Here is a 25210-nt window from a genome sequence, read left to right as displayed (position 1 = left end):
TCCTTGTTGTCTGCATCACAGATTATTCAATAATGCAGAAGTTGCATCCTTCCCATTGGTTATGAGTTGTAGCCCTACCCCAGTGTTGTCCAGCACAGAACTGGTTCATGAAATACTTCTTTCCACACTTTTGGCTGTTGGACTCCTGACGATGAAAAGCAAAGCCAGCTCAGGGCCCTTTTCCACTTTGATGTCAAGACCACGTACTGCGTTACCAGTTCACTTGTTTGTTGTTCACCTTTCCCTCTTAGCTCTGATTTTCAATTGGTAAAGTAACCTCTGCTATTTTCTGTCTCCCAAGAAGCATGTTTTGTAATACTGCATTGGGGTTAGTAATGAGCAGTCAATCTAACAAAAAGATGAATAACAGTAGAATTAAAATCATATCATTGTATTCCTTGATATCTTGCCATTTATCTCAAAGTAATTTCTTACAGTTTATGAGTCCAAAAGAGAATGAAGCATGAGGCACGATGATCCAGTGTTGTTTGCTCTTTGGAATTTTGTCTCAATGTAAGACATCCTGCTCACATTTCTGTCTTGTCTAAATGAAAATTCCAATACATGCAAATCTAATTGAAAAGGAAAAATCATCTTTAATTTTTTTAATTAAAATTTTAATAATTTGGAGCTGGAAATATGAGGTATTGGACTGTATTTTTGAGCGTAGTCACCTTATAGTTAAGAGAAGTGGGATTTTTAAAGTTAACTAGTCTTCTTTTTTTAATTGAAACGACTACATTTTTGAGTGTCATTCGTTGAAACTTCATCCCTGTAGCTGCATGTAAGAGTCTTTATTTGTCCTGTGCTACAGGTATCATTATTTATCATTTAACTTTTTAGCATCCAACTGAGCACATAATCATATCATTATAGCAGTTTCTATTATGCAGGGAGGCCAGAGAAAACATTATCAAGTGGATGAGCCTCAGTAAAAGTCTGCTATTCTCTAGGTAATCAGTAGCTAAGGATAATGTGGTGGGGTTTTGTGATGAAGATGATATTTTAGGATTTGATTTGAATTTAGTTTAGAACTAGTGCTTTAAATGTAATGTTGCAGGTCATTAAAAGTTCCTTTAGAATTATGAGATTCTGTGCAAACTCCTTTCACAAACCCATCTGTACTACCGGCACATTTATGGTTTAAGTTTTATTTTTCATCCTCCATCACTTATGTTTGAAAGTTCTGTTTACCATACACAGCAGTGATGGTGTAAGTTCAAAATGGCTGTCGCTTGGAAATTTTGCATTATAGATGAAAGTAGTGGAGGTATTTTCTTCTCTGGCCTTTGAAGCACCCATCACTGGAAGTTATGGGACAAAATGAATTCAAAAAGCTTTGGGAGTTTTCTTGTTTAATCAAGGGACAGCTGAGCAGACAGTGAGGATAAGTCTTTAACTTTTCAATGTACAATATCAGAACATTTCATCCCTTGCTTATTAATCATTGCCTTGGGCCAAGTAGATGATACTTCATCTGAAAGAATGAATGTGGTCATATTTAAAAGGGAACTGATTGGTCATTGAATGTCAGTCATTTATAAAACAACGGAGTTCAATTAAAAGGAGGATTATCATCTTTAAAACAATGGAAAGAACATACCCTCATTTTTATAGATTGACTGAGTTACAAGTACAGGACAGATTGCTGGGCTGACCAATCCTGCCTATTTAAAGACCGTGCAGCAGGGACACTTTGGTTCCCTGCTTAGTCCAAGGCTGCCATGCCTGTGGAAATAGGATGCCATGCTGCTGTGTATGTGCCACTTTCCCTGACATGCTGCGCGCTCGCTCTCCAGTTCTGTCTTCTTAATTTCTGCAGTACTCTGTGAGGCTCAGCAAGGAGACTGCAGTCTTGGGATTTGTTTGATAAAAGACAGAGTGAGGAACTGGGCAATGCCAAGCTGTTCATTTGAGCTATTAATCACTCACACCTCTGCCTATTTCACCTACATACTCTGTAAAACTTGGGCTCTTGATGAAAAAGGAGTGTGTGTTAGTGAGTGCTCCAGATGCTCCTTGTGCAATGAACGTAACGCTCTTCATACTGGATTGCTGCTCTGAGGATAGCAGCTCTGGGGTTGTAAGGTGCATTCACACAGGCTGACTCCATCTTATTCCTCTGGGAATCTCTTTGGTGTTTGCTTCTGTTGCTCTTTGTGTGCATGGAGGATTTAGTGAACAGAAAAGTTGCTTCAGAGACCAGAAACTTGGGGAGAATTTCACTTTTCAAAGGGACAACTGGCTGTCCACATGTCATCACTAGCTCTTCTGTGGCCTTAGGAAGTATGCCAGATATGTTTTTACCTAAATTTATAGGTGGCCAGTTTGTTCCAGTTAGATTCCTTTGAGGTTTTTTTATTCGTTCATTTATTTTGAAGAGAACAATTCAGTTTTGGGAGTAAGAAATGGTGGGAAGCCCTGAGAGCCATGGTGATATTCCTGTGGGATAAATCAGTCACCTCGTAAAGCTGGGGGCTTAGGAATTAACAGCAACCAGCAACTAGTGCCAACATTTTTTAGTGCCCACCTATGGGTTATTTTGCTTGGGATGTGAGGTTTGATGATTTCTTTATGTATTTCACAAAGATGATTGTTTTTATACCTCTCTACCTTACCAAGATTGCTTGAATTCATGGCTTGGCCTGGCCAAAAGAAGGAGTTACTGCGTGTATTGCTTTGCACGGTTGAAATATTGACCTCAATGCGTGTCATGCTTGTAGAAAGTGATAAAGCCTCTTATTACTTTGAAAGCATCTAGCAGTATGTGAATTATGCTGACATTCATAGTTCGTGCCACGCATAATATGCTGAGACTTCAAAAAATTAATTTGTGTGGTACAAACTGGGGGGAGTCTGTAATTTCAGCTTTGTCTATAGTTTCTCCATAAAGTGCCTGGCTGTCCTTCTCATCGTACTGTGGTGCTGACAGTTGCACAAGATGTGTTTCTCTGAGAAGAAAACCAGTGGTTCCTTGTTTATGGTTTTAGGATATAGTTTTAAACATAGACACTACAAAGTCTAAATGAAGCTCTTCTGCCTTTATGCTGCCGCTGTTTGTGATCGGTCTGGCAGACTTTAGGATGAGGAAATGGGCTTCCTACAATAGCTCAGCAGCACATTAATGTTATGATGTTATTTTTGGCCTGAAAGCTAGCAGCTAGCATGTTATTGGAAAGAGGGAAAAGGTTAAGAACTACATCCCAGTTAACTTAATGCTTCCAATTTTTTACTGTAACTTTGCAATTTCTCATTTATTTGAATCTCCTCTTTGCATGAATTATCTGAAATACCAAATTCTGCTTGCCTGCTCACAGCTTTATGCCTTCTCAGAATTCTCAATGCATTCTCTCTTCTCTCTCTCAATTTGTTTCTCTCTTGTTTCTCTCTCTTTTTCTTTTTCATGGGGTACCCTGAATCTCTCAAGCAGTACAGGAGGCCGAACAGGAAGATGTAAAGGTGGCAGTGGATGCCCAAGCTCCGAAATCAACTAAAAAAGCCAAGGCAGCATCTGCAAGCTGTCAGACTGGCAGTGCCAGAAAGGAGAAAAAAGGGAAACACAAAGGTTAGCTGCATGCTGCTGAATGTCAGATGTTGAACTGACTGCACCAATACCTTTCTTCTTCTTCTTTATTTTTGTTTCGTTTCTATCAGAATCCGTACCTTTCTGCGAATTGTCTGAAAGTGATTTATTGCAGTTTTTATGAGATTGGAAAATGCGGATGACTTGGAGCTGCGTGTGTGAAGGAGGGCTGAATGTGTAAACCACGTCTGTTCCAAAGGAGCACGTTTGTTCAAATTCTAGATGAGTAAAAAAGTCCTGATGAAACAGATGAAACAGACGCTTTCCTGCAGTGTTAAGGAAATGACAACCATCTCACACCAGTTTGATTTTTCTTTGTCTGTCCGCATACAGTGTAATTTGGAGGAACAGCCTCCATTCTAAGACTCTCACTGAGGCTGGAATGCTGCACAAATTTGAGGTTCAGTGAGAATTTTGAAAATTAAATTTGTCAGATACAAGATAATATCTTCAAAGGGATTCTTCGTGTTGTTATTTCAGGATTGATCTGTCCTAACTGCTAAAATTATGTGGGGTGTTTGTCTGAAAAAAAAAAGTCTGCAATGATAATATTGGTTAATTGGGTAATACTGGTTAAACACAAAAAGCTATTGATAATGACAGAAGTGTAGGTAATATAATAAATATATATATAGAAGATTTTTTATGCGTGCACAAGTGTGCAAAAGAGAGATTTTTGTATCATAATATGCAAGGTTTTTGATTTGATGGTTGATAACTAATGAAATTAGTAAATAACTTTCCAATGGTTTGCAGTTCTTGTATAAAACCATTGTAAAACTGTCATGCCTAGGCTGGACTATTCCCATCTGATGTTTTCCTGCAGTCTTTCTATTATTTCCTAGGTAGAGTGTAGTGTCTGTTGTTGACAAGTCTACTTAACGATAATGATGACTAGCAAAGGTAATTATTGAGGTCAGTGTATAAAGGCTTATCCACAGGGATTTTTCAGACTTGAGCCTGCCTTCTCAAAATCCATTAAACCACACTGCAACCTAATTCTTGAGGTGTGAATCTTCAGCTTCTCTGTATCTGTAGTCCCCCTGAGACTGGGTTAGTCAGGTTTCAGAGGCTGGCCCTGAGGTGAAGAGTTTATTCATTTATTTATTTGGAAGAAAGATGATGTTTGTCTTGTCAATACTTAAGCTTGCAATAATAAATAAAAGATGAGGGTAAAATTAACTCTGTGTAAGAACTTACAAAATAAGTGAATAGAAAGCTAATATTTCTGAATTTAACATAAAAAGTAATTCCACTCCAGCATAGTCGTACTGATGCCAGGTTTTATTCTGAAGTGGGTTTTACTGGAGAATAAAATTTCTCTTACTAGTTTAAGAGAAAACTTTCCTGAGGCTGCAGTTGAGCATTGTGTGGAGTAATACTTAAATTATTCCTACTGCATAGCCTTGAGGCTCTGTTTCATCTCATAATGCCTGCTTGAGCTGTCTCTATACGTGCAGAACTTAAAACATTGTTCTGGTCAGATTCAGTAGGCTTAATTTGGGAAATCTGCATTATGTAACACCAGTGTATGTTTATGTATTTAAATTTGCATGTTTTCTAATCAGTTTTCTCCTGAGTTCTTGCTGGTTGTGTAGTTAGCAGAATCTTCAGAATCTCTGCCATTGCTATCAGCTGCTTGAAAGGAGTTTTGTGTTTGGTTTTATGTAATATTTGAGGGATAGATGTGCAGCTTGTCCACTTGTTAACGTTTGAGCAATCCAGGTCTGTGCCATGCTGTAACTTCTACATGTCCTGTAACAGGATGGTTGCTGAGGGGTGAATGAACAATACATGGTAAGATAACATTTTAAATGTTTCTGTTAGTGTTTAGTTATAGTATTACTTTTCTGAGTGCAGCTGAGCTCTTTGTGCTTGAAGAAGAAAAAAAAAAGCCATTGGACTAGATCCTATGAATAATAAGCTAATTCAGACCAAGAATCATTGAATTATACATGAATAGCTCTTGCAGCTGTAATGTAATGATCCTACTCTGGTCTTAGATGTGTAATGCCTTTTTAAGTGGCTCAAAGAAGATGAAACTATGATCAGAACAATGTGCTAAAGATAAACATGAGGGAAGTAGTAGGTTTAATGAGGTTACACCGACACAGGGCAAGAGAAGGATGTGGGTAATAGCTGGTGGCTGCTCCTGAGTGAGGGTTCACTGCATTTTGTGATTCTGTGATGGGTAGTGTAGCGTTTAGCAGCTCCCTCTAAATTTGTGTTACTACAGATATTTCTCTCTTAATGATGTATCCCAAATACACTGTGTCTGTTTTTGAAAAGCAACATCATTTTTATGGGAAAAAGCCTGTAAATGCAGTAAATTGATTGCATTTCGTAGTGGTATTTATGAAAGGCTGGGTCTCCAAGTTTATTGTTGGACATAATATTTGACATAGGGAAAAATGAAGCAAATGAATACATAAAATGGTGGAAATAATGGATTGAACAGTGACTTGATTTTGAACTTGGTGATGCAAAGAAGTGTTGCATAAGGATATTAGTGAACCACAGAAAAATAGCCCAAACAAGTGAAAACAATTGCAACAAGTACCTATGAAAAACATGCACCTGGCATGGGATGCCAATACATGGGATGCAAAGATCAGAGCATCTTTAAATCCCAAATCCCTAGATTACTTGTTCAGAATTGAGATTGTACGGTTGTACATTGTGGTATGAAGTGGTTGGTTGTTGCTTTTTAATTTGTTTTCTTTTTTCTCAGCGTAGGTTTGTGAAGTAAAGTGGTTCTTTTTAGCTTTTTGAGGTAAATCATGCAGAAGCAAATCAAGAAGATAAAAAGAACCTTTATCAATATTAAAAAAAAAAAACAAACAGACAAACATGCAAAGCCAGAACATAATTCAAAGTGAAATCTGATATGGAAATTCATAAGTCATTCCATGAGGGTTTGTTTCTTACTGAACCCACTGTAGACGTACTGTGTTAGCATGTTCTAGGAAACATTTTCCCTTCCTGCATGTATGAATGTCAGAAAGCAGATGAGAAGCTGTGACACACAGTACTTTTTCTGCCAGGATGACTGTTTCGTGTTTTGATTTTACTTACTTCTTCCATGTTTATTTCCTCTCTTTCATGCTGGTCTGTCTACTTTGATTTGTGTATCCTGTCCCATTTTTTATGTAACAAGAAACTACATTAGTGCTGGCCAACTCAGAAAGTAGCACCATTTGTTGGACAAGAAGCATTATTTCTCATCATTAGTACTTACTCTTACAGGAATAAAAGAGTTTATGTAGAGTGGATTTATCTTGGTTTCATGTGCATTAAAGAGAAAGGGTTGTAGGAGGAGCAAATGAGTTTCCACCAAGAAAAACCCTGTTGTTACCAGATTTGACAGCCCTTCCAAGCTACAATTTAGGAACACACAGACTTAATAGTGATGAAATCCAGCTACAGTTTTCTAGATTTCATCAAGGTGAATGTAGAGCTTGCTGGTCGACTGCTTGCTGTATTGACTCGATGTGATGTTAGCAATAGGCCTTCCTTCAACTGAAGTTTAGGCTAGATCACCTCTGGGGTCCTTCCCCCCCAAAAAAATGTCTTTGCATCCTTTTCCTTACCAACAAATACCTTTGTGATTTTGCATTTGCATCTCAATGGATGCGCAGTCCCTAAGAGAACAGACATATACTGGGAAGTGGCTTAGAAAATATTAGCAGCTACACTATACTTAAGGCGAGGTGATCCTAAAGACAGAACAAAAATTGCATTTTTTGTACCTCTTTAAGCATTCTCTCTTTTGAGGAGAATTAAACCCAACAAATTTTATTGCTTTTCTAATTAATGGACTTCTGTGTTTCTAGAAGATGTAGTTTCCTGATATTTCATTCTAGCTATCATGCTAGAGCTTTCTAAGTAACCACTGTGAGAAATAACCCTTTTAATTAACTGAGTTTTGCAATACTGCTTTCTTGTACCACTGTTCCAGAAATAAACCTCATTATACTTGTGGTCTGACTTCTGGATAGATTTGAAAAACATAATCAACTACTGTTTTTCTTTTTAGCTTAAAACACAGATCACTTGAAGCAATGGAAGCAGAAGCAAAGTTTCCTTTCAGCCAAGTTCTTTAAAGCCTGGAAAGTCTCTTTGTTTCTGTGTCAGTACAATAAAAATGGATTTTTCTGTCTCTGACCTTGGAGTAGGCTAGCTGGTTTTTGAAGCTACAATCTTAAGCTGGCAGAAAAGTTGCTTTGCAGTTTGTAATAGCAGCCTTGCTGCTGGTTGCAGCCTTGCCTTGTCCACTTGGATGTGCCTTCTGTGTTGGACCAGTGGCTTGTCTAACCTGGTGTCTTTCCTTTTAAGGCACGTTTAAAGAAAGAAATGAAGGAAAGTTTCTAGTGTGTCGGTGGTATTTGGGTTTGCAAGGGAAGGACATAACTTGGACTTGTTTTTGAGTCTGATACACATATAGCTTAAGCATATTCTTAAAACTTAGTGTGTTAATCAGTTAATCATTCTTTCCTATGCTTACAAGTCCATGTAGAAGTACCAGTAGGAAGTATTGCTGGGTAGTTTGCCACTTTTTGAAGCTTGAACTGATTTATACAAGACTAACATTGTGCACTGTCTGTTACTGTCACATAGCAGTATCTCTCCTTGTGTCTGTTCTGGTCCTCATCTGTAAGCAGTGGTCACTTTCATCAGCTGCCTCTCTGAGCTTTCCCCGGTCATACACAGCTGGATGGGATGTAGTTTATTCCTCCTCTTTGAACCCACACCCCCCTCCAAGTAAAAGGATCACAGAATGGCCAGGATTAGAAGGGACCTCAAGGATCATGAATTTCCACCCCCCCTGCCACATGCAGGGCCACCAACCTCCCCATTTAGTGCTAGACCAGGCTGCCCAGGGTCCCAACCTGGCCTTGAACACCTCCAGAGATGGGGCATCCACAACCTCTCTGGGCAGCCTGTTCCAGTACCTCACCACTCTCACAGTAAAAAACGAAAGATGTTATTCTTTCTTGATTATCTCTTGAGCAACAAAATGTGCTGTTGTTTTCAATTGTCTATAAGATTTGAAGTGCTGAGATACAGTATTCAGTACAGATATTGAAAACAGAATACAAATTGGAGGTGTAGGATGGAAATGCCAGTGAATGCCAGTTGCTTGGGTTTTTTCCCTGTTTTTTATTGCTGGTTGTTCCAGGTTTCCTCTGAGACACGGCAGTGTCAAAGTTTTCCAGAAAGTCATAACTGAAGGGAGTTGCTTCAGTAACAGGGTTGTTTCAGTCTCTCTCTTTGTTCCCTGCCCTCCTTTGTTGTTGCCAAGAGGGTAATATAAAGAATTCCTTTTCTTCTTAACAGATATTCAAGGACACGTCCATCGGTTTTTCTCTACGTTACCCTTGGGAAGAAAAACGTAGAAAGCCCTGCATCTAGCTATAAACACTTTATTTTTGGCACAGCCCACTCAGCTTGTCTTTGCTGACACTCTTCTTAAACTGGAAACTTGAACCTGTAGACATGAGTTGTTTGCTTTTATTGCTCTGTGAACCATCCTTCCAGTAGGTGGGTGGAAGGACAAGGAGGCAGTGAGGCAAAGAATGAGAACAAAGGGAAGATTCACCTCAGATATCTCAATTGTGCAGGCTTGAAAGTGCTTTCAGACATTAGGCAGGTGATGATGAAGCGGCCTTTTGAGCCATGACTGAACAAAATACACAGACATCACATGACATATATGAAAGAAAGGTGTGCTTGCATTTAGTACCGCTGCACATAACTATGTTGCACACACACACATATAACTGCAATAATGCATGCACACACACAAATATTATCGTTAATCCCGTGTTTGCCATGAACCATCTGTGGCATCACATTTATTTGCTTCTTTTTTTTTTTCTTCTTTTTTTTTCCCCCCCCACAATATTATGATACTACAGAGGTTATTTTCATTTTTTCTCTCTCTGCCCAGCTAGATCTTCCATTCCCTTCAATGGAATCACAGAATCACAGAATGGCCAGAGTTGGAAGGGACCTCAAGGATCATGAATCTCCAACCCCCCTGCCACATGCAGGGCCACCAGCCTCCCTATTTAATACCAGACCAGGCTGCCCAGGGCCCCATCCAGCCTGGCCTTGAACACCTCCAGGGACGGGGCATCCACAACCTCTCTGGGCAGCTGTTCCAGCACCTCACCACTCTCTCTGTAAAGAATTTCCCCCTGACATCCAAACTAAATCTTCCCTCCCTCAACTTAAAACCATTTCCCCTTGTCCTGCAGTTATCAACCCTTTCAAAGAGTTGATTCCCCTCCTGTTTGTAGGCTCCCTTTAGGTACTGAAAGGCTGCAATGAGGTCACCCCGCAGCCTTCTTTTCTCCCTCAGCTCCAAGCCCAGCTCCCTCAGCCTGTCTTTGCAGGGGAGGTGTTCCAGTCCCCTGATCATCTTTGTGGCTCTCCTCTGGACCCTCTCCAACAGCTCTCTGTCTTTCTTGTACTGGGGGCTCCACACCTGGACTTTTGCAGCTGACACCAATGGAGTCACCAGCAGAACCATTCGTAATGCTTAATAACATTCTCTACCAGTGATGCATATTTTAGAATGCTGGAATTGATTTTTCTTTTCTAAAAGTGTGCCCAGCCAGGGTAGCCTTTGCCCTACTGCCTAATAATACATGATGTTCCTGACAGCATGGGATGTGAGCACAGATGTGCTGCAGGCATCAGAAAGCAGCAGCCTCAGAACAGTCTCTACTGCTGTCACTCAGTTCTTTTGCTGCAGATATTGATCTGCTTGGAAGAGGAATAATTAGGGTTTTGTTCCTTTTGAAATGGGTTCACAAAGTTAGGTTTCGAGCGTCCAAAACTTAATCAGGTCTAGATGTGCACAAAGGATAAGCATCTTGTTCATGGGTGCTTAATGCCTGACACTGTGAATGTTATGGTAAGAATTGGTCACTTTAAAAATGATGATTAATATGAATAGAGTCATTTCAAGTACTGCAGTGGATCCAAGCAGTTCTCTGTTCTAGAATACCTTTGCTGTAGTACTTATCCTGAAATAACTCCAGTCAGCAAAACTGCTAGTCTGCTCACTGCAACATTATGCCTACAGCATTGGGAATTACACTGTTCAACATAAAATTTGTCCCTGCTAGTGTACTTAGGTAGCTAAGAATGTTTCTGTTGCCCAAATTGGTATGTGAATATTTGGATGCCATAAACTTTTTGACGTTTCCTTTGTTACTGCTTTTCTCAGGTTCAGTGCTTAGTTCACTGCAGCCGTTGTTTTGCATTTGCTACCTTTCAGTATATCAACGACCTGATGAAAATCCTTGTGCTTGTACTGTGAGTGGTGGCAAATAGAAAGTTAAATTTACTTTTTTTGTCGCTTTCATTATTTTTATATGTTTGTTTTTGACCTCTTCTTTGTTTGATTTGACTTAGGCTGCATAAGATTAAAGTGCGGGTATCTGGAACATCCATATCACACAGTAATAAGTTAGACTTATGCAGTTTCCTAAGAGAAGTGTCAACAGTAAATATGTTGAAAAGAGGACTTCTCTGTTTTGGGACTGATGCCTTACAGTCAAAACTTCTAGAATTTAAATCACGGCTGGCAAAGCTTGCTGAATAAACACAGCTTTGTGTTGTGAATTATAAGACTTGTGAAACAGCAATCTGTTTGTCCAGTGAACTAGAATTCGTTTAGACAGCATGCATTTTTGTAAAGCAGGATGCAGGATTTATGTTTAGTTTTCAGTAATTTTAGTAACAAAGCACTTGGGGAGCACTTGTGGTTTGGCAGACTGTCCTGGGAAACATCTCCTGAAAGATGAAAACCAAGGTGAGAGGAGCTCTGTTGTTGTGCAGGAAATGGCACTGGAGGCCACAACTAAACTAATGGCACTCCAGGCTTCAAAGAGGAAACTCTCAAAGAATTTGGAATGATTTGAAAAGTGGAGGACAAGAAAACATATGCAGGGGCATAGGAAGTTTATCTCCTTTCAGTGATAAAAGGTAAGTTTGAGAGGTGCGTTGGGGACTGACTTCTGAAGGGACAAGGTACTTTATGGTGTGGAATGTGTGTTGCTTAACAGATGGTGTAAAAATAATCAAGTAGCAGGAACTCAACAGGCCTGTTCAGAATGAGTCATGCATGTTGGGCATGGAGGATAAAGCACCAGTAGAGCAGTGGCCATGGGGTTGCAGTGCACTCCGTGTCACACAGAGCATTCGAAACTCTCATCTTGCCAAGATGATAGAAACATTTCCTTCAGCTTCATTTAGACCTCCTAGGTTGGACAAACTGTTTATTTGTTGTTAGTTTTGCTGTAACTACACCAGAACTTACAGATTGGTGCAGAATTTGTCATAAGGTTCTGCATGATGCAGCAGAGTCAGTAATTTCTGCTGACCTTGAAGTCTGACTGGGGGAAATGTCAGTCACAGCTCCTCTCGTCTCTCTCTTTTTCCATCTAACCTGAAAGTTTTTAAATACTTCTGTGTTGTTGGACTGCATCTTGTTAGGTGGCAGCACAGTCAGTGCTGTTACTGAGGGGATGGACCACTTTTTTTCCCGCTTATGCTTTGCACCACAATGACAGTGACACCAGGTATGGCAGCGTACAGTTAAGCATGCTAATGTATCATCCAGTTGACTTGTAATGCAAGCTGACAGCTACTGGCAAGGAAGGTTGTAATGGTAATCTGGGAGACTTCTGCTACAGGTGACAGTCTGCAAATACCCCAGTCCCTAACAGTTCATTCTTAGAGGATTCATTCAACTCTGTTTGGTCTGAGGAGCTGCATATTCTTGCACTGAGCTACCTCTTTGTAATGCTTTTAAGACATAGCCTTTAAAACAGCAACAGCGCAAAGGGTTATGTTATTTATCACATCCGTAAATGATAATAGTGCTTTTTTATTGGTGCAGAAATGCTTTTTTATATAGCTAGTTTAGTTATATATTCCAGCACTAAATCTTCACTAAGGGCTAACGCATGTTTGCAGTCTAATGTTTCAGCCTACTGTCCTGAAGGAAGAAGTTAGCTTATGATAAAAACACCCCCCCCACACTCCATATTTCCATTCTTACATCTTCAGAGGCAAAATACAGCAATCAGGAGATAGGTAGAGCCAGAACTCAGAATGGCTGAGGCTGGAAGGTGCCTCATACACTGCCTTGACTTCCATCCCCGCTCAGAGCAGGTTGCCCAGGTGTCCAGTCTGATTTCAAGTGTCTCCAAGGATGGAGATTGCAAGGGATATTTATTGTCTTTGTATAGTTTCATTCTGGTTTTCTAGCTGTATGACAGTTTACTGAATTGGTAGGCATATTTAGGCTTGTTAGTCTGATGCTCCTGTTGTGTATGGTGCTAGTTCTGCAGGTGAATTTTCGAGGTTTCTTGGTTCTTAATGGGAGTCTTCATGTTTTATAGGGAATACGTCAGAATCTGGGACTCAGGTTTATTTCCAAACCAGTCGTGTCCCCCTAGGAGAACTGCATCTGTTATTTGTCTTTCTTCTCCATTTGATTTCCGTTCAGTTTTCCATGAATGGGTACATTGCCTTCAGGATGAGGAGGGCAACAGTGAAATTCTGATCACCTCTTGGACATTCTAAAGCACAGCATATGGGAAGTGAGGCTTTTGCCTCTGGTACTATTTTAGTCTTGCTTAAGTCTAGAAAGTGTTATTAAATATGAGCATTTGTGTCCTAGAAGCATGCTTTTTATAAGGGAGTGATTCTCTTTTCAGTAACTTCTTGACACAATGACAACTAAGGCTGTTGCTGTTGTCTGACAGGAATTGATGGCCCAGCTGCTTTTCAAGATGATGTTCAGAAAGCAGGAAGTCAAGTGCAGATTCTCACTGTTGGGCAGTCTAGCCATGATGAAGATGATGGAGAGAAAATGGCTACTGGCCAACAACAGCAAAGCAAGCAGGACCTTAAAACAGCAATGCAGAAAAAGGGTAAGTAGCTAAAGCCACTTCAGATTCTCATTGCTAGCTTTATTAATATTGATTCCTTTTCTTGTTCTCATGCTCAGCCCTAGCAGAGATTGATATTCTTCCTTTCAGGCTCTTCTTCTATTCTGTCTCTAAAAATAATGAAGTTCTCTCTTGTCCCAAGGAACAAATGTTCCCCAGGCTCTCAGAACTGTGATATTCCCATCTGCAGTACAGTGTGGCTACTGAAACACCAAGCAGATGCTAATGCTTATATCCATCTGTTACATTTTGATATTTTATGACTCCGGAAATCACTTCTATGACAGCTGATGGAGAATATAGAATAACAATATTTGAACTACAATATTAGTTTTAATTTTTCTGTTGGTTAAACTCTGTTCATGGTTTCACAATGTATGTTCATGCTTGGAGAGGTGAAAATTACAATACTGCATTCTGCAGCATTTGTCCCACGTTGTCCTGAAATGCTCTCTGTTGGTTTTTTTTTTCCTAAAGGCACACATGATTTAGGAGATAGACTGTGTATGTATGCATTCATGCATCTGTGCTTTCCTTCCTGCAGTGTTATTATCTTTTAAACATTATCCGTAGGAAGGAAAAAATCCTAAAATCTTCACAGAGCTTTTTCTGAAAGCATTTATTTAGGAGGAGTTCTTCTTCAGTGCATGGCTTTTGAGGCTAAGATGGCTTGAGCCAAGTGTACTCTGATGCTTTAAGAATAAACTCCTTGTGTATAAAGAGCAAAATGTAAGGGCAAACTTGACTCATCTAGAATAGACTATTCATATCTAAATGCACGCTTCTTGTCTGCAGCACAGTTCTCACTAAGATTCATTTTTTCTGGGACATTACTCTGCAGATGTGAGCAACTTCAACTGAAACGGGCATATTTTATCCAAGTGGGGCACTTCCTGGGCATTTGAGTCAAAGGAATGTTGGCATGACTAACAAGTTCTGATCTGTGTGATGATTGTGTTGACTTAGACTATGGCTCAGAATATGTAATAGTTGGACACACTACTTACTAAAGCTGGTGGACCTAAAAATTACCAGCAGACTTCTCAAATTAGGTCGGAGCAGTCAGATTTTTACTCTGGGGACATTTCTATTTTTGATGTTATTCTCTCGATTCTTTTGTTTGTTTTCTCGGTAGAAGCAATGTATGGCATGACCTTTTTTTGTTTTATCCAGCACTGAGCATACTGCTGACCAGAGCAGACACTGCTGAGGCTGTTTGACTGGTATGCTTCAAGTCTGTGTAGGGGCTTTGTTTTTGGGAGTGCTGGGGATAATTTTTATTAACAACAGAACTGTTGTCTGTGGGACACAAAGAAAAGTATGAAGACAGGACTGCAACTAGTAGTATCTCCATAAAATATGTTTACTTCTGCCTATGTGGTTTTGCACTTGATAGCAGTAAAGGAGACTTGATAGTATCCCAGTAGTCCTGGAAACCTTTACGTAGAGCCAGGGCTTTTTATGTGGATTCCCACTGCTGCTTCACTGCTTGTGAACTGCTGCTTCCTTTCTGACGTGTTCCCATTGGTCTGCAAAGCATTTAGAATGGCTTTTTCCCATTAGTCCACCTCTTGCATGTAACAGGAGCAAGAGGAGAAAACCACTGAGGTGAATGCTAGCTGGCCTAGTGGGAAGAGGCAGGTCAAGTCCCATTAGATTTGCTTACCCTGATTTGTGCCAGTTCTGCTCTGTGACTTTAACTTTGTGAAGAGAAACCTCTCTCAGCATATGCATCTCTCCTCTCTGAGGATCACTCAGCAAGTCAAGCTCAGTTAGGGGGCATAGGATAGCTGAGTGTGAAGAGAATATGCTGTTTGCAAGAAAATGCCAAATGTTTTATTTGATTTCTCCATCTGTTGGAAATTGCCATAGCTAGAATCAGTTACTTCCTGCAGGAAATACTTGTCCTTTTAATTTCAGAAGTTTTAATATGTATAGGTCCCTGCTGGCAAATGAGTCACTAGGACAGAGCCAGACTTCTCTAGGTTTCACCACTCAGTAATTAAATTTCAGTCTTCACGCTTATCAATTTCTTGTATGTCTCTGTAAAGACTTGGGATGAACAATTTGTTCTTCACACAGATCTCACAATCACAGAATGGCCAGGGTTGGAAGGGACCTCAAGGATCATGAATCTCCAACCCCCCAGTCTTAGTTCTTTCCACCTAAAGTTACAGCTCTTTTGAAATTCGGAGAGGGAATAGGTTTGATTTCTGGATTGAAGAACAACACAGGAGCTCTTTGAAGCATTCTTTCCCATAAGTCTTCCCTGCAGGCTTTTCTATAACAGGCAGAGAATTTTCCCCACCAACATACTACCTGAACGTAGAAGCAAATTATCTATGGCTGTGCATAGCAGTGTATGCAAGTATGGCTTTTCTGCACAGATGCCAGCTGAAGAGATGGATTCCTTCTCCTAACCATGACTAGAACATTGGTTGTCATCATTAACAACTAATGTTTGTGATTAATGTGCGTGATTAATAATGAGTGAGTTCTGCAGGCTTTAAAAATACCAGTTGACCCATGAATTCAGGCTCCCCTGCATACCCACGTCCTACTAAAGCTTTCTGCTGTCGTGCTGGGTGCTGTATGTCCACACTGGAGCAACTGAAGAAGTAGACCGTGAGACCACTTATGGTACAGCTGAATGAAATACAAAAATTGCAGTATGCTTCTGTTTCATTTTTATTCGCTCTTACTGCTTTGGTGTTGTTTTATTGCCAGGTACGCATCTGGTGTCAAAAGCTATTTTAAAGGGCATGTATTGAAGTAACTGGAAAGAGCAATAACATAAAAAATATTTAAGAGGTTTTTGGTGTCTATTTTCCTCATTCATTTCCAAAATTGGAAGTGAAGCAAACCATTACTGGTACAGACTCTAGTATTTATATTTCTATGGTAGTTCAGTCTCTGCTTATTGCAGACCAAGCTCATACTCCAGTGACTGAGTTGCCTGAAAATCTCTGCGTGTACCTGTGGGAGTTTAGAAGCACCATTTAGATAGCTTAAGATAGATAATGCACACACATTTGGCACAGGGTTTTAGGTAGAATTTAGACCATCCAAATATCTGAATACTTCTTTTTCAGTGTTACTGAATAAACATTAGTATAGAACCTGTGTTTTGGAAGGGGTTTTTTTTTTGGTGTGTGTGTGTTAGAATTAGGCCAAAAACTTACTATGAAGGGCATGTTGTTCACAGAAATGTTTGTGGCACAGCCTTTTAGCATGGATGATGCTTTCTGAAGCTTGAGCTCCATGAATCAGGACTATATGGTTTTATTCTAAATCACTAAAAAAGTGACAGTGGGTATAGTAAATGGAAAGTGAATTTGGTTGTGCAGAAAGGCATGATGTTCCTAATTGAACATTGTGGCAGCAGTGTTTTAGCCACACGTGGTAAGCCTTTAGTGCTGTGAAGAATGCTGTTGATGAGTTATTTGAGTTTGCAGAATCATTCCCTTAGATGTTTTCCTTTCCCAGATCCCCATGCAAATACATCCTGGTCCTCTTCCACCTCCCAGTCCAGTCTTGTCGCCTTGGATCATGCTCCTGGTAAGTACAGAAAGAAAAAAGTTCATTATGCCCATGCTGTTTAGCCCTGGAAATCACTGAGTTTAATTTATGCTTCTGTGTCAGGCTTAACAATAGCAGAGATTCTGGACCAGATGGTTGTAGGTTTGTTTCATGTTTTTTGGGGGGTTGGGGGGAAGAAAGCGGGTGAGAAGTACTGCGTAGTCTGCCTCTGATATGAGAAACTTGAGTACAGGGTGGCTTCATCTGAAAAACTACACCTGGCAAATGTCCCATAGTTGGATACTTTTTGCTGCCCAGCCCTGTTTGATGTTCAAAGTTTTGTTTCCCTTTGAAATGTCTGAGGCTTTGAATTCGTTTAAAGTCAGATTTTTAAGCACTCTAAGGCAGAACCTTTGGCCTAGGCTGTACTGTTTTTTACATGAAATAAATATGCATAGGAACATTTCCTTAACGAATGGTTTCTTCTCAGTGTAAGATCTCCTTTTATTGGATCTCACAGGAACTGTTAAAAGTGTGCTGTAGAAGTGTTCCTATTTTAATTGTTAAGGCTTCCAAATGGCCATGATAGGTTGTCTACTCAGTCATGCTGTGTTTGAAGTACTTGATGGGGTTGAAATTTATATTTAATTTCTCACTCTGTATTCTTCTTGTATCGCTGCTTAACAGTCTTCTCTGTGGAATGGAGACCATGCTATTTCCTGCCTCATGTTTTGGTTTCTCCATGCAGGTGCTGTCTCACCACTCGTTTGTATGGTGCCTCACATAACGAAGCCCCTCACACACACATTCCTTCTCTCACCAGTAAGCCTAAGGGTGCAACAACATAAGAAATGATATTTTTATGTCAAGTATTAGTATATCATAGTGCACTGCTTTCTCCTCAGGCATTTCAAGCAGCATGAATTTCGATGAGGAAGAGGATGAGGAAGATGCAGACAGCTCTAGCTCTTCCCAGCTAAACAGTAACACCCGGCCTGGTTCTGCCACAAGCAAGAAATCCAGTAAGGTAAGTAAGGGGTCAGTGCTGAAGAAGGAGCATGTGGGTCACTGTGTACTGCATCAGTTCAGAGCACAGTCAGGATAGGCCTGTTTTTCTGTTTTGTTTTCAATATGAACTACAGCATCTCTGAGCTAATTTACTGTGAAAGCTCTCATTTCACAGAAGGAATGAAAATAATGACTTGGAGTGAAGAACAGCAAACTTGAATGAAGAGAAAGTTAAACTGTAAATATTTACCCTTCTGCCTCTTGCAGGATCTCAGAAGGGTCTTTCGTTTCTATTGTCTTTTTTTCTAAGCATTTTTTCACTCTGCTCTTGTTGGTGCTATCTGAAGATAAAACAAAGCTTCAGAGGTTTGAATATCCAGCTCTTGTTAATCCAGTTGATGATGGCTCACTCCTTTGTGTACTTCAACTGACTTCTCCTCCCTCTTAGAGTTTTCTGTACCTTAAACTGTCTCTCAGCCATCCAATATCTTCTTTTCATCAAAGAACACTGTTGTCCACGGGTATGAACCTTCTCAAAAGAGGAAAGTTTTGAGATGGAAAGTGTGAGCCAGAGTTTGATTTTGTAACATGACAGCACTCTGTGCAGCTGCCGGTTCTTCTTTGCCAGATGTGTCTGTGTGCTCAGCATCAGCAGGACAGAGAACTGCTTTGTGGGCCTTTATTAGGCGAGAGCTCAACCAGCTGAACAGGGAGATGTCCTTAGTTTGATAAGTTGCCTTGAAGGCCTCTGTGGAACTAGAATGGAGGAAACTGTGTGTCCCTTTTGTGTGTTTTTTGAAGCGCGGCTGATAGCAAATGTCATTCCTTCATATTTTGAAGTTTTCCTTCTGTTTTAGGAAGTGGCCTCAGCCCCTAGTCCTTCCACAAATGAGCCTCTCATAGATGTTGATGACCTGGAGGAATTTGCTGTAAGACCTGCTCCACAGGGTGCCACGGTCAAATGCAGAATCACAAGAGACAAGAAAGGAATGGATCGAGGGATGTACCCTACCTATTACCTCCACTTGGAAAGGGAGCATGGTAAAAAGGTCATAAAATAACTTGAATAGCATAACAGTTGCATCTGAATATTAAAAAAAATAATAAAAAATCTGAAGAAGTCTTACAAGGAAAATGTGATCTTGTATTTTATATGCCTTGTCACTGAGACCTGCCCTAGTCCTCCAAAAGCAGAACAATATCACTTTGTTCTGCTGCCTTTCTCCATATGTCTAATCATTGGCTTTAAGTAATCCAGGCATGGCACCTTTTTGTGAGAGCAACTGGGGCCTTTCTGCATTCCGTGGCCTGAAAAACATCTATTTTCAATTCCAACGGTAGAGACAGTGCAACCTAGAATTAAACATTTAACAAAATAGATTGGATTTAATTATTTAAACCATAACTAATGGACTGAATGGTTGAGAAGTCACTTTCCCGTCCTGATTTTTATCTGGTTTTGCTAAGTGCCAGGAAACCTTCTTTTACTTTGCTTATGATGCTAGAAAACAGAAAAATTGCCTATGGTTTCCTTATATCAAAGCAGGATGTGATGTGTTCTAACCACTTTGGCATTCTAAAACATGATGGTTTTTTTGCACTGCTCAGGTGTTTCTGTTAGCTGGAAGGAAACGAAAGAAGAGTAAAACCTCTAATTACCTCATCTCCATAGACCCAACTGACCTGTCTCGAGGTGGAGAGAGTTTTATTGGAAAACTGAGGTAAAGATTGAAGCATATCAGATTATTTTTTTTTTTAGTATAGTTCATATAAAATTAGGAAGCCTTTAATCAATGTGACTTCTTCTTTGGAGGTTTGGATGAATCAGATGGTAATGGTAATGCAGTTAAGCAGTATCCAAGACATGGTTTCAAAATGTCTCAAGTAAATATCAATAAATAATTAAAAGTCAGTAGACTGAGGCTCTTAAACATTCAAAGGCCAGATTCTCAAGAGTTATGGGCATCTCAAGATGCAGACAGCTTATCTTAATGAGATTTTGAGAAGTGCATGAGCAGATTGTGTCTACCCACTATTGATATAAACACTTTGGAAGCTCTGTCTCTTAGATAATCTGAAAATCTCTTGGGTTTTGCCCATTTCTTGAGATCCTAATTAGAGATATTTGCATGTAGTGGACTCTACTCAGAACCACTTGCTTCTTTTCTGTCTGTCATCTCATCATGCATCCATCTGTTGTTGGGACATACATGGTGCCTCTCAATATGTCTTTAGTTTGTCTGTGCCTGAGGAAAGGAACTACACTACTAGTTGCTGTTTGCCTGTATGGATCTCAGAACTTCATGTGCTACTGCAGTGCAAACACAGAAGGAGGATAATGCAGTGTTAGTGTGCTCTAAGTTGTATTTTGCAATCCTTGATATGATTTTCATTTAAGTAGTAAAAACCAATCTTATGTGTAACCTTATGAAAATCACTGTCTGTAGTCCAACAGAGTAGCAGTCAGGTGAGAAAGCCAGTGATATTTTAGATGGTAAGCATTTTGTGGAAAAAAAAAAACAACAACAAAGAACAGACAAGATAACCCCAACCTCACTCAGACATTTCGTAATTGCCTTCTTGAATTTACTAGTTTCTGAGATGCCACGAGAAGTCTTCAGTTAGGGACCTTTACTGTGCCCTGCTCTACCTTTACATTTTTGTTGTGGCCTTTAATCTAGAAGTTACCATTCAGTTGGCATTAGAGTTAACTATTTGTACTTCGTATTCTTTGTCCTTTGGAACTGCAGTGCAGTAAAGGATAGATGTCTGAGGCAGTGTTATTGACAAATGGTGATCGGATTTTCCATTTTTTTGATAGATCAAATCTTATGGGAACTAAGTTTACAGTTTATGACAATGGAGTAAATCCAATGAAAACAACATCAAGCCTGGAGGCGAGTGTCCTGCGTCAGGAGCTAGCTGCTATTTGTTATGTAAGTACTGCTCACAGGCAAAATATGCAAGAAAGGGCAGTTCAGTTTCTGAAACAGCACACTGAATTTCCTTCTCACTTAAGGTTATGTAAATCAACATTTGCACTTTCATGTAGTGAAACATCTGATCTTCAATAGAGCAACCAGGAAATTCGGTGGAAAGTAAGAGTTAAAAGTCATTGTGCGCAGAACCAGGTTGCCCAGTTCTCACTTTCGGTCAAAAGCTGTTAGAGGTTTTACATAACCTTCTTGAAGGGGTAGGATGCTTCACAGCCTGCAGACATCATCTGAGAGAGCCTCCACAACTGGGAGGAGCTGCACACATGGAATTACTGCACTAGGGCCTGATAATTTCTAATGATATTTTGGAGGAGGCCCCTGCCATGCAAAACACAGGTAGATGGATAAGAGGCTAATCAAAGCTATTAAACTCCTTTTTAATAGGAAGACAAAATGAAATCTAAAATGCAACTGAACGAGAAAGCAGCCTATTAGAGGAGACTAAACAGTGTTTGCTGGGGCAATGCAGACAGTCAGGACTTAAAGCACAGCTGTTGTTTTAGAACGATTCCTGGCTGACTGTTACGATGAGAGTATTCTTTCTGTCCAGAAATCTCTGGGCCTGAAGAATTCTTCCAGTCAGAATTGGTAAGTGCAGTTCTACAGAAGGTTTTCTGTTTTCCCAGTTCAATAACTGACAAAAATACCCAAGAACACTTTTGTCTGAAAAGTTGCTGTCCAGATCTAATCAGGAATGCCTGGAGCTCTTTCTGTTTGAAATCTAGCCATCGCAGCGTGTCCCTGTGTATGCACAGAATGTGTTTCTGGAAAGATTTAGCTTTAGGATGTGGGAAGAAATGTGGGGAGCCTGGAAGCTTTAAGCAGGAAAGGAAAAGGAAAGAGCAATCCAGTTAGCAGGATTTCACATCAGAGTCCAGAATTTGATGTGAGTTTCTATTCATCAACTAAAGTCTCAGTAAGAACCTGGAGTAACTTGCATTTTTAATAAAGGGAATTTTACCGGTTTACATAGGAGAGCATTCACTGGATCCAGGTAATTGTTTGGTGCACACTGGAAATACAAAGAGAACACAATAACAGTTCAAAAAAGGTCATGCATTGAAAAGTCAAGGCACTTGTAAGAGTGAATAACACTGATATTTGAACCACTAACGTTACCAAATAGACAACTCCGCTGCAGCCAGTGGAAGTATTTGGAAATGCAGAGCAGATATAGCAAAGAACAGAAGCATGGCTTCTGAGAAAATGTGGCTAACACTAAAGCTGTTTTTATATGCCTGTTTTCAGATCAGCAGTATAAAAGTTGTACATTTGTATAAGAAGATGACTCATTCCACTTGATGCCATGGAGAAAGGCAGAAGGCTTGCAGGTGTGCTATGGCTAGAGGACAAAAGGAAATCTGAATGATGTTTCATTAATAGATAGGTTTGCTAAGATAAGATTATTGTTGCTGGCTGCAGCAGAACCAGAGTAAAAAATGCTATAAAGAGCACTCCTGAAACACCCTTGTCCTAAAGTATTCTTTTAAATCCTGCCTTGAGATTTTTCCTGCAGCAAAAGCTGTAATAAACAACAGGCTGAAAGCACCACTATGCTGTTTGCTGTTCTTTCAGCTCATCCAGTCAAGTACCCATCAGGAGAGCAAGTTGTACCTGGTTCCACCAACTTACTGCACCTGACCTGCTGATGATTCAGCATTCTAGTTTATACGGTCAGACAGTGTTGATGCATCTGCCCTCACTGATCTTCTTTTAGAGCTTAGGTGGAAAAATAATGTGTTCTAGAGGTCCCTTCCAACCCCTACAATTCTGTATGGGCATTGGAAGTGAGTTTGGGTGATGTGGGAAGACTTAGAGAGATGCTATTCACCACTGTAGATAGAAAATTTGTGTGGCCAAAGCACAATTAGAGTTGAAACACGCCAGTACTGTGGATGACAACAAAAAGGGCTTTTCTAAAAATGGTAACAACAGAAATAACAATGCTTGGTTACTTTATGAGGATGATCACCACATAAATAGAGATGCAGACAAAACAAAGATGTTTAATGCCTTCTTCACCTATGTCTTCAACACTGATGATGGGACCAACTGCAGGATCTTCTTTCTTGCCCTTTGTGAAAATTGGGAAAATTTGCTGGTTAGCTGGGACCACTCCAGGTCTGTGCAGTTTGTGGCAATATAAGAAGGACGTAGAATTATTAGAGAGTGTCCAAAGGAGAGCAGCAAAGATGATGAAGGGTCTAGAGGGTGGGATGTATGAGGGAGCAGCTGAGATCCCTTAGTTTGTCAAGCCCAGAGCAGAGGAGGCTGAGAGGAGGCCACATTGTGGCTGCAGCTCCTTTTAGGGGGAGTGAGCTCTGCTCACTGGTGAGAGCAATAGGGCCCAAGGGAATGGCATGGAGTGTGTCAGGGGAGGGGCAGCTGGGAGTTAGGGACAATTTCTGCACCAGAAGGTGTACAGGCCCCATAACAGACTGCCCACAGTAATGTCATAGCCTCAAGTGCCAGAGTTCAGGGAGCGTTTGGGCTGAGCTCTCATACATAGGGTTTGAATTTTGGGTGGAACCAAGTAATATTTAATAAAGTTAATGCGATAACGGAGTTTTAACAAGTGCTCTTAGCCATATTTACTCTTCTTGACGATGGCGGGCTGGCATATTAATAAACCTAGAGCAACACCTAATGGCTGATTGCAGAATCGCTTGGCAAAATTATCAAGAAGCAGGGAGGTGTAACTGTACTGCTTGTACCACTAGATTCTGCTGCAGCTTCTTTTACATCCTTAGCATCTCACAATTCAGATTCTGCAGGCAGGGAGCTCAGCTGATACTGCAAGGTATGGCTATACTTTAAATAAAGCAGTAATAAAGCTACATATACAAAGAGTGGAGGGAATCATAGCATGATAGAATGGCCTGGGTTGAAAAGGACCACAATGATCATGTAGTTTCAACCCTCCTGCTATGTGCAGGGTCGCCAACCAGCAGACCAGGCTGCCCAGAGCCACATCCAGCCTGGCCTTGAATGCCTCCAGGGATAGGGCATCCACAACTTCCTTGGGCAACCTGTTCCAGTGCGTCACCACCTTCTGAGTGAAAAACTTCCTCCTAATATCTAGCCTAAACCTCCCCTGTCTCAGTTTAAAACCATTCCCCCTTGTCCTATCTCTATCCACCCTTGTAAACAGCCTTTGCCCCTCCTGTCCCTTCAAATATTGGAAAAATACATCTTTCTGCTCAAACTGCGATTGCTTTCTTTGTGCTCAAATGTAGTTTTGAGGTTCTGGGCCTTCTCTGGAAGGAATCTGCAGAATATAGGAAGGACAAGGCACATCTGTGTAAATCAAGTCCAGAGAGTGAAGTTGCTGAAGGCGTATTTGGGGTGACTAAATTGTGAGTTCCCACGTTCCCCTATGAATGCTATTTGTAGTCTTGAATGTATGCACAGTGTAGTGGAGCAGGGACATAGCAGAGAAGCAGGTAAGGGAAAAGGACAAGGGAACTAATTGTGTTTGGATGCAAGGTATACTGGAAAGGTCTGCTCTTTCTTGAAGCTCTTCTTTTGTCCCTACTGTTTTCTTCATATGTTATACGCCTTTAGAATCTTAATCCTGTACCTTGAGCTTAGCAAAAGGGTCACTTTTGCCAAGAAATCTTTGATGTAATTGTTGATTGAAACAGTGTGAGAATAGAAACAATTCTCTTAACATTTGGCAGAAATGCTGATTTTTAGCATGTAAGTAAAATCCAAAGAGCACAGTCAGATTGTTGCAGAGAGATAATGCTACTTGTTGGGAGGAAAGTGATTCAGCACTATTATTTAATTTTACAATGTTTTCAGCCAGTCAGCATCTAAATGAATTGTGTATAGCGTAACTGCAGCTTATGGAGCAGCAAGCTTGTAAAGCATTGCAGAGAAGAGCAATATTGTCAGTATCTAGTGGAAAGTAAGCATGAGCATGCACCTTAGATGTATTCTGCTCTGCTGAATCTCTCATCCTGCATATAAAATCTGCTGACAGCCTTTTTAGTTTGAGTTTTGTCACTATACAAAACCAAGCAGATGCTTCCAGCTAAACTAAACATTGGTTTACTTTGCCAAGGGCCATGATGTAAGGGATTCAGAAAAGAGGTTCAATTTTTCCAATTAATGTATATAGTCGTGGAGAT

The 25210-nt window shown here is 40.3% G+C and overlaps 1 protein-coding gene across 1 annotated transcript in view; it reads left to right on the top strand.

Annotated features, from left to right (window-relative positions):
* Positions 1–25210, top strand: part of TUB (TUB bipartite transcription factor) — a gene marked incomplete at both ends in the record, with an annotated part of 57954 nt that overhangs the window by 30264 nt on the left and 2480 nt on the right. Inside the window, 7 exons of the mRNA XM_079537671.1 lie at positions 3431–3565; positions 13369–13536; positions 17041–17112; positions 17979–18100; positions 18939–19130; positions 19690–19802; positions 20903–21017. Of these exons, the coding sequence (XP_079393797.1) occupies positions 3431–3565; positions 13369–13536; positions 17041–17112; positions 17979–18100; positions 18939–19130; positions 19690–19802; positions 20903–21017 (917 nt within the window). The remainder of the gene's footprint in view (positions 1–3430; positions 3566–13368; positions 13537–17040; positions 17113–17978; positions 18101–18938; positions 19131–19689; positions 19803–20902; positions 21018–25210) is intronic.

This window comes from Tetrao urogallus (assembly GCF_951394365.1).
Source record: "Tetrao urogallus genome assembly, chromosome: 6".
In the NCBI taxonomy this organism is placed as follows: Eukaryota; Metazoa; Chordata; class Aves; order Galliformes; family Phasianidae; genus Tetrao; species Tetrao urogallus.
The sequence above is the reverse complement of the archived record's forward strand: the minus strand, read 5'-3'. Positions and strand labels throughout refer to the sequence as shown.